Consider the following 16,344-nt stretch of genomic DNA (forward strand, 5'->3'; position numbering starts at 1 on the left):
TGTGACCCAGGACCTCTCCCACAAAACAAGGGCTTTTGATCTGAGGGTCTCTACGCATCCTTCTAGCTCTGCCTTCTAGCGGGAGATATTTCGGAGATTCAGTTTTGGGGGAGGGCTGGACCAGCTGGGTTCGGAGGTCCCTGCCCACTCTGAGATTCTGGGACTTTGGTTTAGGATCCCATTTCTAGATAGTTCCAACTAGTTCCAACACTACCCTTTGACAGGAGAAGGGAACAGGCTCAAAGAAGGGAAGTGGTCTTTGGAGGCTAACCGCCTCCCCGTGGACTCCTCTCCCCACGGACAGCACTCGAGGCCAGCCCCCACCGTGGGCTCCCCTCCCCACGGACAGCACTCGAGGCCAGCCCCGCCCCCCCCGTGGGCTCCCCTCCCCACGGACAGCACTCGAGGCCAGCCCCGCCCCCCCCGTGGGCTCCCCTCCCCACGGACAGCACTCGAGGCCAGCCCCCCCCCCCCCCGGTGGGCTCCCCTCCCCACGGACAGCACTCGAAACACTGTCCCTTAATCAATCACAGTAACTAGCTGGTTCCTCCTTAAGAGACAGTAGAAGGGGAGCCTGCTTTCTAACCGACTTCTTTGGCTCCGCCTCCTAGTCATTTCATTTTCCTTAGAAGGCTCTTTCTCTCCCTGACACTGTCTATCTGTCTGTCTGTCTGTCTGCCTGTCTTTCTGACTTTCTCCCTCGAAGAAAGTCTGTGTACAAGACAGAAGGACGCGGGATGGTCCAGAGACGCTAAGAGCCAGGGAGAGAGACTCCCAGGCCCACGGCAGCCCAGGGAAAGCCAGCCAGCCAGCAAACTTCCCGTTGGACCTCCGCGGTGGGGGCAGAGAGCTCTGAATCGACAGAGCAGACGTGTGTGTGCTCATGTATGTGTGAACGGAAGGAGATGAGGAGGAGCCCTTGAAACCGAGGTTTATCTTTCATCTTCGCAGAGGGGAAAAAAATGCAACTTGAGAGGTGAGCCGTGGGGGAAGCGGGACGATCAGAATTCGTGCTGTGAAAACCTGAAAGCCCCTCACCCGTGTAAGTGAGGGGTCCTGGGGGCTCGCCTGGTCCCTAGTCCAGGGCCCAGGGCTGCACCTGCGTCCTGGTAAGCCCAGAAACCAGATGGGCGCCGGACAAGAGAGCGGAGATTCAGAGTAGGGCGGTTGGGCAGAGGCTGGCGTATCTAGTGGAAGTCCAGGCACCGAGTGACCTCAGCCCCAGGTTATAACATGGGTCACCCATCCATCCGGACCTAGAGCCAGAACCCCAGCTCTTCGTCGACCTGGGCAGCTGAAGGGACTGGCCTTGGGACCCGAAGCCGTAGGCTCATTTCCTGATTTTTGTTCTTTGAACTCATGTTGGGAACTAGCCTCTGTTTGGAGTCAAGGGGGATATGCCTTCACTCCCAAAGCTCTCCTCTTTGAAGGGGCTCCCCTCTCTGCCCCCCTTAGGGACTCCCCACTCTCCCCGCCCAGGTGGAGCTTGGACCCTTCTTTGGTGCTTCTAGGTTGGTTGGTCCTGGCACTTGCCGAGGAAGCCAGAGAGAGGGAGCTGGGGATGAATCATAGAGGGTGGGGTGAGAGGGGGCCGTCCTCGGCTTGTCCCGTGGACTAACCTAGCAGAAAACAGCTCAGTCTCCACCTTTCCAGGCAGGATGCCTCTTTCCCGCCTCCACTGAGGCGCTCAGCGAGCCTCCCGGCATCAGGCTGCTTTCTCTTCCTAACAGATGGAGGTTCTCCGGCGCTCATCAGTGTTCGCTGCGGAGGTGATGGAGGTGTTTGACCGCTCCCCCACGGATAAAGAGCTGGTGTCCCAGGCCAAAGCCCTGTGCCGGGAATACATTCACTCCCGGCTCATCCGGGCCGGGCTGGTCTGGAGCAAGCCCGAGTACAAGGCGCCGACGCCCGGTGGGAAGCTGGCCGAGATTTCCAGCATCCTCCTCCGGCTGGGTGAGTGGGGGCAGCAGCTGGGGCAGGCCCCAGCATCTGCCTGATGCTGAGATGATTCAGTTGTAACCTGGGAAATGGGTCCGTTTTCCCTTACCTTCAAACAGCTCGGGCTAATGGCCATCCCAGTGGGCTTGGAGCCTTGGGGCCCGGGTTGAAGTCAGGTCTCCGCTGCTTCACAGCTGTGGGAACAGAGGCAGGTCACTTAAAACATTCCTTTCCCCCCCCTCCCCCCATTTCTTCTTCTGTAAAATGAGGATCAGACATCTCCAAGTCACGAGGAATGTACTTTGTAAACCAAAACGTGCTGCTTGAATGTGAACAAGATGGAAAGGACACTAAATTTAGAGTCAGAGGGTCTGGGTTCAAATGCTGACTGCTACTAACTAGGATCAGGGATGAAAGGAACCATAGCGGCCCAGAGAAGGGAAGTCACTTGCCCATAGTTACAATAAGAAAGCAGGTGAGCCTCTGTGGGGCATCCTGGATGACTGGGGCTCCCCAGGAGCTCACTAACTGCCCCAGGACAACCCCATCCCAATCCCTGATGGAGCCAACCTGGGCTAGGGAGAGAGAGGGGGCCTAGGTCCCAGAAGGGGCAGGAACTAGCCCATTTACATAGCTTTACCAGGCTTTCACGCTGCCAGCAGAGCCACTTTTGAACAGAACTGGCAGGGCTTCAGGGAGGGCATTCAGTAACCACATAGATCAGCACTCAGCACAGGGCCTGGCACATAGTAGGCACTCAACAAATATTGATTAACCAACAAACATCTATTAAGCACTTACTATGTGCCAAACACTGCTAGGCCTACAGGTACAGAGAATGAAACAATCCTTGTCCTCAGGGAGTTTATGTTCTAATCAATCAAGCTTATATTAACAAAGAACCTACTATGTGCTGGCCTCAGAACTGGGAAGAACTGGGTTCAAATCCTGCCTCTGACACAAACTGGCTGTGTGAATTTGATCAAGGCACTCAGGCTCTTCATGGAGTTTCAGAGAAGGGGCCAGCCTGAATTGGACGAGGTAATTTCCTCACCTGGGAGTTTTCTGTCCTAATGAATGTTCCTGGCACTATGCTGGGGGCCCAGAATACAAAGACAAAGAATGATATTATCCCTGCCCTCAAGCAGCTTACTCTCTGTCACCACCAGAGCCTGGTAAAGCCTACTCCTCTCTCTGGTTTCTGGCGGGACCTCTAAAGGGTTATGTTGAGCCTGGGCTTTGGGGAGCTGATTCAGCCTGTTCCAAGAGGCTCCCGACCTTCCTCAGGATTCCTCTGAGGGAGGGCTCCTTGCCTCTGGGCTCAGGCCTTTTTCCTTTCATCAGCTGCTGAGCTTGCCTCAATAATTCCTTATACCTCCTGGTCTGCTCAGCTCCCCTGGCTCAGAACCCTGTGGGGCCTAGTCCCTCCTGCCCAGCCCCCTGCTTCTTCCCCTCCTGCCCTTGGATCTGGGTGCCCAAGCCTGGCATCTGCTGCTGCTCCGCCCTGGCACCCAGGCCTGCCATACACCTTAAACCACAGGTGGGGGGTGAGGGTGGGCAGACTAGAGGGACAGAATTAGAAATGAGAATCAAGAAGTACCTGCTTCCAGAGAGGGGACTCTGCACAAGAGTGGAGAGATTTCTGGAGCACTTTAGTCTTCGAAGTGCTTTTTCATATTTTCTCTTCATATTAGCTCCCTTTGGCACTCAGAGGTTCAGGGGCTTTGCTTGAATCACACAGCTAGAAAGTGGCTGAGGCTGGCTTTGAACTCAGGTCTTCCTGAGCTCCAGGCCCACTCTGGGCACTGTGGCACCAAGGAGCTGCCTAGGACTTTGACTTTTTAGGCCTGGACAGAACCAGGCCCAGGGGGGTCTTGATGAATATTTGGTTTTTTTTTTGGAATCCCCGGAAAAGGAGGTTCCCAGCCTCCCTAGATGCTGTATCCTGTGATTCTCAGGCGTTTAAAAAAGGAAAGATTGGGGTTTTTTCCTCTTGGTCTAATGCAGAGGGTCCCCCCACCCCCCAGCCTGTTTCCTCTTGCCCAGGCCTTGGTGGGAGGGAGGCCAGCTCCTTGTGCCCTCTCACACTTAGTATCCTCAACTCCCCCTCCCCACGTGAAATGACTCCATTTCCTTTCACTTTTTCTCCCAGGGTCTATTTCTAGTCTCAGTGATTGTTCTAATCGCTCTCCTTTGGATTCCCTCCAAATTCTCCACACTTCCCACGAAGGCACAGGCCTAGTGACCCCATCGGGCCTCTGTGGTTTTGCTGAGGCAGGAGGCTTGTCGTCAGTCAGCACCTGCAGCATGAGTTCCAATCCTCCCAGAGTCTCTGGGTATCTCTGCTTCCTTATCTGTGGAAATGCTTAGATCTCCTATCTCACCAAGTTATTGTGAGGCTTCACTGAAATATTGTCTGTAAAAAAAAAACCCTTGGTGAATTTGAAAGTGCTCTATCAGTGCTGGCTTTACGCAGGAGAACACAAATGTGTTCTCATCTTATCCCCATTTTGCTGACGAGAGAATTGAGACCCATGGAGATTAAGTGACTTGTCTAAAGTCATGCAGCTACCTCAGACAGACTTTTAAATTTAATCTGCATTTATTAACATTTTCCCTCTCACTTTTTCAAGTGGAGACAATCAACAAAACAGTAAAGTGAGCCTGGATTTCATAAAGTTTGCCACTTTCTGAGACTCACACTGCAAATGTAACAGTTGGATGTCAGGAGCCAGTTCAGGCTGACTCCAGCACACCCCTGGATGTGTGTTATATGGCATGCTTACTGACTACTTAGAGCTCCCTCGAGAATCCAGGCTTCCTTTACAGATAGTCATTTGGCTAGGGTGTTTCCAAAGATGGGGTGGTCACTACCTCACAAAACAAAACATGCCATTGTTGGTCAGGGCTAATTGGTAGCACTTCTCCAGCCTTTCTCCAGCTGCCCTTCCCCTTTCTCCACTCCCACCTCCTTCTCCTGCAGCTGGTGATTTTTTAAAATCTAGCTGCAGAGAGGAACATTCGTAGCTATTAAATTCCATCTTGTCGACTTGGCTGGTCACTCCAGATGACACAGTCCCTTTAGATCTGGACTCTGTCTTCAGACTTCAGAGGTGCTGCCTTCATACCCCAGGGTTTTGGCATCTACAGACTTGCTGGTATCAGTGGAATTTTTTAAAATGTTTATTAGAAGAGCCAACCTCAGTCAGGAAGACTTTTGTTCGAGGACATATCCTGCCTGGGTGACCCTGGACAAATCACTTAACAGCCCAACACCCAGAAGACTCTGTAAGACTTTTGGTTAAGTCAGATGGTCAAAATGCACTAGCAAACTAAGTTTCATCACCTAGGTGCTCCTGACACCAACAAAATCACAGGCCTAGACCCCAAAATATTTCATTACAAACTTAATAAACATCAATAAAATACAAGAAATAAAACAATAATTTTAATTATTTAATGATAATTAATAAATAAAATTAAATTAAAATAAGAAATAAAGACATAAGTGGGAGGCAAGATGGTGCCATGGATGGAGTGCTGAATATGGAGCCAGAGAGACTCGAGTTCAAATCTTGCTGCTGCCACTTCCTAAATTTCCCCAAAGAGAGCCTAGGTAATTATAGAGAGTACAAAGAGATCTCACGCATTTGAAATAACAGGTTGGAGGAGTTTTGAAGCTCTGTTAAGGTCTGATGTCACCCACAGCTTCATAGATTCCCAGTCAGACAGAATTGAACTAGGAACGTGGCGACCCTGCTGGAATGAGGAACAAAAAGGTTTTCAGGGACCACATCAATGAGATCCTAGTTCATGGACTGTCTGTGTAAGAGACCTTACTTAGGAATCCATCTGAGCCAAGGATTCTTGACCTGGAGTCCACAGATCTCCAAGGGCTCTGTCAACAGATGAAGGCATCAGAAAGTCTATGAGCTCAAATGGGGAAAAAAGTGGCATCTTTATTTTCATTAACCTTTGTTTTCCTTTTATTTAATGCATTTCACATCCTGTTCTTAAGAAGGGCTCCACCCGTAGGCTTCCGCAGACCCCCAAAGGCAGCCGTAATCCCCCCAAAAGTTAAGAACTCCTGATTTCTAGACAAAGACTCAGAATCTCTGAGTCAGGAGGGATCTTTTAATCCCACCTATATCTGGCCAAGAATCCCCGGGCAAACATTCCCCCATGCATCCGGCCTTTACTTGAAGACCTGCAGAGACAGGGAATCTACCACCTCACCCAAGGCAGTCCATTCCTGTTTGGGGTGCTCTCTTCCAAGACCTTCATTTTACAAATGGGAAAACTGAGGGCCAGCGGGGGTTAAGTAATTTGCCAAAGGCCACAAATCTATATAGAACTCTATCCTCAAACCCTGATCTCCGGGGTCTGGCTTGGGGTTCTTAACATGGGACACAACATGGGACACAGCCTTTGAGACCCTGCTGGGTTTGCTGGTGATGTCAGCGGAGGCTAGGGCTGCCTGTGCTCGAGCGCGCCCATGCAGGCCCTGTGGGCCTCCCCTTGGTATCAGAGGTGATCAGTCACTAGACCTGGAGGAGAGAGCCTGGGAGGAAGCCTTGGACTGGGCCTCTTCTCATGGCTGGATAAGAGGGTGAGGGAGGCTTCCCTGCCCCTCAGAGGGAGCTCAGGCTAGAAACAGAAGTGAAAGCTCTGTGCCCCGCCCAGGCAGGATGGCCTGACAGAGTACCCCCCTCTCCCACTGGGGGCTCCAAGGTGTGGGTCAGGGAGCTTCTGTTCTATTCTGTATCCTCAAGGCAGTGTAGAGAAATAGGAAGGATACTGACCTGAACTGGGGACCTGAGCATCTGAGTTCCAGGCCTGCGCCTTCTACTGGCCCCTTGTGTGATCCTGAGCAAGCACTGAGCCTCTCTGGACCTCAGTCTCCTCCTCTGTAACATGTGGACAATGATAGCACCTACCTCCCAGGGCTCTTGTAGTACATGTAAAGTGCTGTAGAAATGCTATAGATGGATTTCAGAGGCCATTGAGGCTCCACTTTACAAACGAGAAAACAGAGCCTGGGAATGACCCGGGTCCTCTGCCGCCAAACCCAGCGTCCACCCTTCACCCTGCAGGCCTCAGTTTCCCCATCTGTAAAAGCTGTAATAACTCTTGAGGGTCTTTCCCTGCGAGTCCCAGGCTGGGGTAGCTGAGGGGATAGCGTCAGGTCCATCTCCTCATTCCGATCTGTCTCTTTGTAGGGGATGAGTTGGAATACATCCGCCCCAATGTCTACCGGAACATCGCTCGGCAGCTCAACATCTCCCTGCAGTCGGAGACCGTGGTGACAGACGCCTTCTTGGCCGTGGCCACACAGATTTTCGCCGCAGGTAGAGGGGGACGGAGGGGGGAAGGCCGGGGCCTCTCCCTGCTGGGATCCCCACGGGGTGGGGCTCGGCCGTGGGCAGGGCGCTCGGCACTAATGATTTTCACGCGGCCTGAGTGCATTCCTTGGACGTTACACATCAGTAGGTGGGGTGATGACCTGTCATCCCAGGGAGGAGGCCGTCCTCATCCATCACTTGGGTCACTTCCTTCCGCTCTTTGCAGACAAGCCCCAAGCTGCTTTGGGACATAAAGGAATGAATGAGAGAATGTATGAAGTAAATGATTGAACAAACATTTATCAAGCTGTTTATGCTAATTAGTTATGCTAATTAGTAATTAGCACTGGCTAATACCTAGCAGCACTCATAGAAAATCGAGAGAGCCCTTGACCATAAGAAGCTTAGATTCTGATAGAGGGGGACGACACATTGGGGTGTGGGGGCTGGAGGAGGTTTTGGTTTGGGGGAGCCAAAGGCAGGGTGAGTGGGGCCACAGGGCTGGTTTTTTTGATTCACTCTTCCCAGAAAGACAGTTGTATTGGTTAGAGAACCGTTGTGGTTTAGTGGGCAGCGTTCTCGACTTGAGAGACAGGAAGGTCTGGGTTCAAATCCTGCCTCAAACACTCGCTAGCTGGGCGAGTTACCGTCTCCTAGGCATGGCTTCCTCATCTTTAAAGTGGAAGGGGGTCTAAGACCCCATCTGACTCTATATTTCTCTTCCCAGTAGGATTTCGATACGATAATCACGATATGCTCCTGGGACCTTCCCTCACATAAGGGGGTGGGGGGGTGGGGTGGGTCGGGGGAGGGGTCGGACATAGCCCAGCAGGGGCGGGGCATCATCAAGGAAGGGCAGATGGCCAGGCAGAAGGTTGGCTGTGATAAAGGGCGGTGCTGGAGCCAGCTGCTAGTAGCGCAGGCAAACCGACTGTTCCATTTTGGAGGTGAGCAAGGCTACCAATACAGGCTGGATGGATTGTTCTGTGGATCATTCAGACTTAAGAAACTCCTGGAGAAAATGTTAGTCATGCATATTAAACTTTAAAGCGTGCGGGTTGTTAAACATTTACCGGCACACCCCTAGATTGACAGCTTGGTTTCTTCTGGTAGAGGCCAGCTACGGCAGCCAGGGAAGTTTGTAGTCAGTCACCAACCAAGATGGTTTAGTCCCAAGGCAGGGGATCTAAAGTTGGGGCTTAACTTTGGGGGGGGGGCGTCCCTGGAGATCTGGTAGAGAAGGCGCTGGTCCATGGGGGGAGAAGTGGGGTGGCTGCTGCATAATAGATGGCAGGGTGGCCCGAGTGGATGATTTAGGACGTGGACCGGCTGTGGGGGGAGGGGGAGTCTCCGAGCCAGAAACACTCGGGGACCAGGCCTGCCTTGGGTGGCCCTTGGGAGGGAAGTCACTCGCTCTGTGTCTCAGGCAACTCAATAAGACTAAATTGCAGACCAATTGTTGGTGGCATTGATGGAAGGACTTTCAACCCTGAGTACGATGAAGATCAGGTTTAGGACCAAAACTTAAAACTTAAAAAGCTACCTCATAGTACTTAGAACTGAAAGGGAAATTAGAGCTGTGGCCAGGTGGCATCCCCTCCTCCCCTGATGGAGACGGACCTCCGAAGGCTGGGGATGGGTCACTCTCCTTCCCCAGGAGGGGGCCACTGAGCAGCCTCCTCTCTGCTGCCCCTCCTTTTGGGGCTTTTCAGGAAGGCCCAGTATTTGGCCCAGGAAATAGCTGACTCAGAAAGGCCAAACCTCATGGATGAGTGGATACACGTATTTTTTCCTGTTAAAATTTGAATTCTGAATGTTGAATCAAGTGTAGATCCCAAAACTATGCCTTTGGAGACGCGCAGCTCTCCTGAGTCCCTCCTGCCTTGGTGTGGCCCCAGCCTCTGTAGGCTCCCTGGCTGAGGAACCAAGAAGAGACATTTAAAATCCATCCAGGATTGCTTTGGAGCCCTCATTTGCTTCCCAGAGGCATTTAAAAATGCCCCAGCAGCTGAGAGACAGCTTGGCTGGTCTGGAAGGAAGCACAAGCACGGCCTCATCTCCCCTCCAGACAGATTTTCAGTTGGATTATTTTCTGATGAGGGCCTAAGCCAGCAGGAGCCGGTGTCTGGAATGAGAATGATCAGAGTCAGGGAGCAGAGCTTTTCTAATGCGTCTCTCTGGGGTGTGGCCAGGAACCCTCAGCTCATCCTCGGGGAATGTATATGGGGCTCCTTACCACGAGTGGTGCCCAGGCCTCAAGCTGTCTGAGGTCCGGGGCAAGCTGTCAAGCCCAGAGGCTGAATCATCCCTAGGGCTTCCTCCTCTCTGCCTGAGGTCACCAGGCTGAGCAGAACTGGGCAGGGGGAGAACAGCATCCATCAATGGTCCTTCGGGATACATGTCCTTCATTTCCCATGGAAGGAAAGGGGGTAATTGTGGTGTAAAATACGTGGACAGTTTCCACATGCTTGAGCAGAAACATGCAACTTTATTCCAGTTCTTCCTTTTCTTACTGGAACATGCCTGGCCAGTGAATGTTAAAACATTAACTGAGTACCAGAGAGACAGACAGAGAGACAGAGACAAAGACAGAGACAAAGAGACACACACAAACACAGAGACAGAGAGAGGGAGAGAGAGACAGAGACAGAGATAGAGTCAGAGACAGACAGACAGATGTGGGGGGAGGTAGGTGGAGGGGAGAGACAGAGAGAGAGTTCAAATTCTGGACTTTCCTGGCAAAGCTGTGCATAAAGCCTGAGAAATGCCTTGCTGGGCATCTATTTTTGTTTCAAGATATGTATTTTGTTTTGACTTAAAAGCAGCTAGGTGGCTCCGTCGGCCTGGAGTCAGGAAGACTTGAGTTCAAATCTAGCCTCGGTCACTTACTAGCTGTGTGACCCTGGGCAAGTCACTTAACATCTGCCCAAGTTTCTGCAACTGTAAAATGAGGATAATAATGGCGCCTCCTACCCTGCAGGGTTTCGCTGAAAATCAAATGAGATAATATTTGTGAATCACTTAGCACAGTGCCTGGCACATAGTAGGCACTTAATAAATGATTATTTTTCCCTTCCCCCACTGCCATTGATATTTAAGTATTTAGAAATATAGGTATTTAAAAATATGAGCAGGAGGACTGGGAGAGAAATTGGACTGGCAACTTCATTGTCTGGGAAACTCCCAGGTGAGAAAATTCCTCTATCAATATGAATCAACACCTTCTTTGCAATTTATAGCCCTAGAGTTGTTTCAATTTGTATTTTCCTAATTATGAATGATTTAGAGCATTTTTTCATATGGCTATTGATAGCTCTGATTTCTTCTTGTGAAAGCTGTCTATTCATATCTTTTGAACATTTATCAATCAATATTTATCAATTTATCAATGGTTCTTATTCTTGGAAATAGGATTTTCTTTATATGTTTGGCTTTGAAATGAGACCTTTATCAGATAAACTTATGGCAAAGATTTTTTTTCCAGTTTCCTGCTTTTCTTCTAATTTTAGTTGCAATTATTTTGTTTGTACAAAATCTTTAATTTTGTGTAATCAGAATTACTCCTTTTAGCGCTTGCAATCTTCTCTACCTCTTGTTTGGTCATGAACTTTTTCCTTCTCATTATTCCTTCTTATTTCTTCTAATGCTCCACTAATTTGCTTATGTCACCCTTTCAGTCTAAAATCACGTGCTGATTTTGAGCTTGTCTTGGTAGACAGTCCGAAATGTTGGTCTATGCCTACTTTCTGTCGGACCGCTTTCCAGTTTTTCCACCAGTTTTTGTCAATGAATGAGTTCTTGTCCTAATAGCTTGGATCTTTGGGTTTATCAAACACTAGCGTACTATATTCTTCTGTATATTGTGTTTGCAACTATATATTGTGTGCCCAATCAGTTCCATTGGTCGACCTCTCTATTTCTTATCCAGTACCAATTTGTTTTAATGATTAACACTTTTTAACACAGTCTGAGGTCTAGTACTGCTAGTTCCCTTTCCTTCTCATTTTTTTTCACTGATTCCCGTGTATTCTTGACCTTTTGTTCCTCCAAATTATTTTTTCTAGTTCTATAAAGTAATTGTCTAGTGATTTGATTAGTACGGCACTCAATAAGTAAATTAATTTAGGTAACATTGTCGTTTTTATTGCACTTGGCCTCCTCATTGGCAATTAGTACTTCTCCAATTCTTTAGACCAGTCTCTATTTGCGTGCAGTGATTTGTAATTGTATTTATGTAGTTCCTGTGTGTGTCTTGGCAGGCAGACTCCCAAGTAGTTTTTACTGTCTGTACCTATTTTAAATGGAATTTCTCTTTCTGTTTCTTTCTGCTGGGTTTTGTGGATTACATATAGAAATGCTTCTCCCTTCCACCTTCTCCCAACTTATCCTTCTTCTCCACCCTTCTATTATTCTTTTGAGATTATTTAAACATAATAGAGTTACATCTAAGCCCTCTGCCTAATTAGACTCCATCTAAGATCCCTGGCGATGATAAAATTTTGAGGGATTACATGTTTCATATTCCCATATAGAAATGTAAACAGTTTAAACTTGTTAATTCTCTTATGGTTTTTCACTCATGTATACATATAAACTTCTCTTGAGTACTGTGTTTAAATGTCAGATTTTCTACTCAGCTTTGGTCTTTTTATCAGGAATACTTGAAAGTCCTTTATTTCATTAAATATCCATTTTCCTCCTTGTAGAACTGAAGTTTTGCTGGGTAGGTTATTCTTGTAATTCTAGATCTTTTGCCTTATGGAATATCATGTTACAAGTCCTCTTTTCAAAGGTAACTATAAAATCTTGTGTGATCCTGACTGGCTCCTTGTTACTTCAAGTCCTTCTTCCTGGATGGTTGCAGTATTTTCTTCTCTACCTGGAAGTTTTCAATTTGGGGTTTCCTTCAGGACGTGACTGGTGGATTCTTTTAATTACTACTTTGCCCTCTGGTTCTAAGAGATTTGGGCAGTTTACCTTTATAATTTCTTGAACTAAGATGTTTAGGCTTTTTTATCATGACTTTCTGGTAAGTCCGATTATTTTTAAATTCTTTCCTTGATCTATTTTCCAGGTCAGTTTTCCTATGCAATATTTCACATTTTCTTCTATTTTATTTTTAGTCTTTTGACTAAATTTTCTTTGATGTCTCATGGAATCATTAGTTTCCACTTGACCAATTCTAATTTTTAAGGAACTGTTTTCTTCAGTAAGCTTTTGTACCTCATTTGCCAAGGTGTCAATATTTGTTTTCATAGCTTCTAGACATTCTTGTTGGGTTTGTGTCCAATCTGTATTTTTCTTTGAGTCTTTGTTTATAGATGTTTTCAAATTTGTGTTTTGAGCTTCCCTGTCACCTCAGTAGCTCTTTATGTTTGGATTCTTTTTTGTTAACTCATTTTTCCAGCCTATTTCTTGACTTTGGACTTTATGTTAGTGTTGGGTTCTGCTCACCTCTGGGGGTTTGGGGTGGGGGGTGATATCTGACCTGTGCTTCTGTCTTTTTATGTCCTTCTGCTGCTTTCACAGCTCAATCTGGGAGCCTGTTAGTTTCTGCTGCTTCCTAAATGGTGTGGTATGGGGAGAGGTCAGTTCACTACCCTCTTGGTCTGAACTCTGCAAGTTGGGTCTGTTGGTTTGTGTATAGTTGAGTTTCTATAGGCCCCCCCTGGGAGGTTCTGCAGGTTCAGAGGGACAGAACTGATGACTCTTTTTTGATCTTGGTCTTGGTCGCCTGCCTGGTTCTTCCATGTGCAAGGCTAAAGGTTAGACCTGAGTTTAGTCTTTACTCCTTGGCTCAGAGCCCTACAGTTAAGTGTCTGGAATTTGTTCTGTGCTCAGTCCTCAGCGGGGTTCTGAGCCTGCAACCACTCCTCTCTACCCTGCACCCGTGACCCCACACTGGGTCAGGGACGACAGAGTCACCAGACAGCACCCCTTCTTGCTCCCAGCACTAATTCAGGGGTACTTTGGGTTCTCTTTCTGCCCTGGTGCTCCGTCTCAGCCCGCTTTCCAAATCTGGGTGTTGGAAAGCTCCCCGCTGCTGCTGCATGCTCCTGGCCAGTCCCGCCCTCAGTATCCACAGACCTCTCTGTTTCTCTTCCTAAGCTTCCTTGGGCTGGAAAAAATTACTCTATCAGTTTCCTCATCTGTCAAATAGACAATAATACGTACTGCAGATGCCTTTTTCCTGGGGGTTGTTAGTTAGCTAAGTTACCATTTACATAGCACTTTATGAATATCCCATTTTACCCCCACAACAACTGTGGGAGGTAGGTTGCTATTACTACACCCATTTTACAGACAAGGAAACTGAGGCTGAGAAAAATCAAGTGACTCATCCAGGGCCGCATGACTAGTAAGCATCTGAGGCAGGATCTGAATTCAGGTCTTAGTCACTCTATTTCCAGCGCTCCATCTTCTGCCGCTAGTTGTTATGAGATCACGGGTGTTGTCTGCTTTGCAAGCTCAGAAGTATTATATAAATAATAGTAATTATTATTGTAGTATTTCCAGTTTCTTGTTATTACAAATGGTACTGCTAGTAATCTTTCGGTACACGTAGGGATTTATTTTTCTTGCTTTTTAAAAACAACAGATTTTAATGATGTCTTAGGTTTTTATAACACTGTATTTTCTGGGCGTCATTCATTCTGCCCCACCCAGCACTCCCCAAATTCAACCTTCCCTCAAAACAAACTAATAAAGCAAAAACTAAAACCTATCCCAACCAATAGAGTGACCATGGCTGAGGGTGGAGGCAACCTACAAGGAGCTGTTTCTCTTTCCCCTCCCCCGCCAAACAATAGCACCCTTAGAATATGGACCAAGAAAGGGAATCATTAGGTTGAAGGGTGCATCCGTTTCTGCCTGCAAAATGAAATGATATTCTTGTTTTCCAGAGTTGTCAGGCTCATTAACAGCTCTTCCAGCTAGGTGACAGCCACCCTTGCTTTACCCCTGGAGGAAGTGGAGAGCACCCACTATAGGTCTCCAAGTATGGCTTGGGAGACTGGCTCTATTTATGTGCATAGAGAAGTACACAGATAAGGCGCCTCCTGGCCCAGGAGGCAGGACTCTGCACCAGCCCTCTCCACCCTTCATCGATGTGTGAGGGGGGTGGTGCAGTGGAAACCTGAGCTTGGGTGTTTCCTGGATGTTGTATTTCACCAGTTTGCTCAGTAGCCCCAAGGTCCAGGGCACAGGATTGATTCCTGGTCAGGTCGATTAGGTCTGCTGGGCTCCCTGGCCCCCACGACCAGCTGGTATTCCAGACGGTGTTGCTGGTCACACAGGCTGAGCGGGCAGGAGAGGGAGAGAAGGGACTAAGCCTTGTGGTGCCCCTCCAGGGCCAGGCACTGTGCTGAGCACCTTATGAATATCTCATTTGGTCCGCACAAAAATCATGCAAGTAGGTGATATCATTATCATTTCCATTTCACATCTGAGGAAACTGTGGCAAACAGAAAGTGACTTGCCCAGAGGCACACAGATAGGAAGTGTCTGAGGCTACACCTGAACTCGGGGCTTCCTGACTCCAGGCCCAGCAATCTATCCACTGCACCACCCAACCCTCAGTGCAGATCCATCACCACTGATGGGGAAGATGGGTAGAGGACAGTTAAAAAGCCGGTGCACTGCAGCATCATCCCAAAGGGCCTTGGGCAGCCTCTTGGGCCTGCACTGCTTTCTCCTGCCATCTTTCCTGCCCCCCAGATTGCTCCCTAAAATTCTGATGCTGGCACCAGTGTGTGCTGATGGCACAATTGCCGTCTCTTTGCTGGGATAATTTTCTCCAGCATTTTAAGAAAAGTGCTTAAAAAACAGCCTCAGCTAAAATAGAGAGATCTGGACAGAACCTTCTGGGCTGGTGTTTCTAACTCCCCCTCGCATTGGTGGGCCAGGGTGCCAGAGGGCAGCTGAAGACTGACTCAGGGAAGACCCATTCTGAAAGGAGACACACATAGAGGAGAGGTCAGATTTGGGGAGTGTGGAAAGGCTAGCGGGTGCTAGGGTGCGGCAGCAGGGCAGCACAGCAGGGGGTCTGGGGGCAGTACAGCAGGGGGAGTGGTCTGAGGATGGAGGGGTGGTCTGAGGATGATCACAGCAGGGGGTCTGGGGGCAGCACAGCAGGGGGTCTGGGGGGCAGCACGGCAGGGGGAGTGGTCTGAGGATGGGGGGGTGGTCTGAGGATGAGCACAGCAGTGGGGCCTTGGGGGCAGCACGGCAGGGGGAGTGGTCTGAGGATGGGGGGCTGGTCTGAGGATGATCACAGCAGGGGGGACTGGGGGGCAGCACAGCGTGGGAAGTGTCTGTGGGGCCTTGGGAAGCCATGCCCAAAGACCGTGGGGAAAGTTATAATGGAAAGAGCTTTGAGCACAGGATCAGGAATCCTGTCGCTGCCACTGACAAGCTGGGAGTGCCTTGGGCAAGTCACTTAAGGATAACTAGAATGCTAGCAGACCTTTACAAAGCACTTTAAGGGGTTCAGTGGTATTCACATTATCCCACTGGATTTTCTCTCAATTTGTAAAGTGGGCACTGGGCCTGGAGATACAAAGAAAGGCAAAAACAGAAACAAACCAACAAAGTATCACCATCATCTGGGTTTTGGGGGCAAAAGAAAGCTGAAGCCCGGCCCTCCCCCCCCCCCACCCCCTCGGCCTTCAGTTCAGACCTCATATACATTTTTAGCTGAACAAGGCAAGGCCAGAATACCATGGTGGAAGAAAGAAGAGAACTCTGGGTAGGAGGGAGGAAGCCACCCGGGGCTGGGCTCAGAAACCCGCCGGCTCTGGGCGGGGAGGGATTCTCGGTGCAGGGCTCGGCTCTTTTCCGGACCCTCTCTTCCTTCATCCTGCCGCCCCTGCGGCTGACTCCAAACCTCAGATGCCAAGGCCTGACTCCTCAGCCTTGCTGCCTCCTGCACGTTGCCCTCCCCTCGGCGGGCTGCCGCCCCCCCACCCCGCCTCCAGCCACCCCACCGCCCCCCCACCTCCCACCCCCGCCTACGTTGTGCTTGCTCTGTGAGGTCAGTAGAAAATCATCCGACCCTGTTCAGCCT

The 16,344-nt window shown here is 49.3% G+C and overlaps 1 protein-coding gene across 1 annotated transcript in view; it reads left to right on the forward strand.

Moving 5' to 3' along the window:
* Positions 1 to 587: 587 nt before the first annotated feature.
* The window catches only part of BOK (BCL2 family apoptosis regulator BOK), a 30,847-nt gene continuing 15,090 nt past the window's right edge, over positions 588 to 16,344 (forward strand). The window contains exons 1-3 of the mRNA XM_036756233.1: positions 588 to 976; positions 1,731 to 1,953; positions 7,158 to 7,286. Of these exons, the coding sequence (XP_036612128.1) occupies positions 1,731 to 1,953; positions 7,158 to 7,286 (352 nt within the window). The 5' untranslated portion in view covers positions 588 to 976. The remainder of the gene's footprint in view (positions 977 to 1,730; positions 1,954 to 7,157; positions 7,287 to 16,344) is intronic.

Source organism: Trichosurus vulpecula, chromosome 4 (genome assembly GCF_011100635.1).
Source record: "Trichosurus vulpecula isolate mTriVul1 chromosome 4, mTriVul1.pri, whole genome shotgun sequence".
NCBI lineage: Eukaryota > Metazoa > Chordata > Mammalia > Diprotodontia > Phalangeridae > Trichosurus > Trichosurus vulpecula.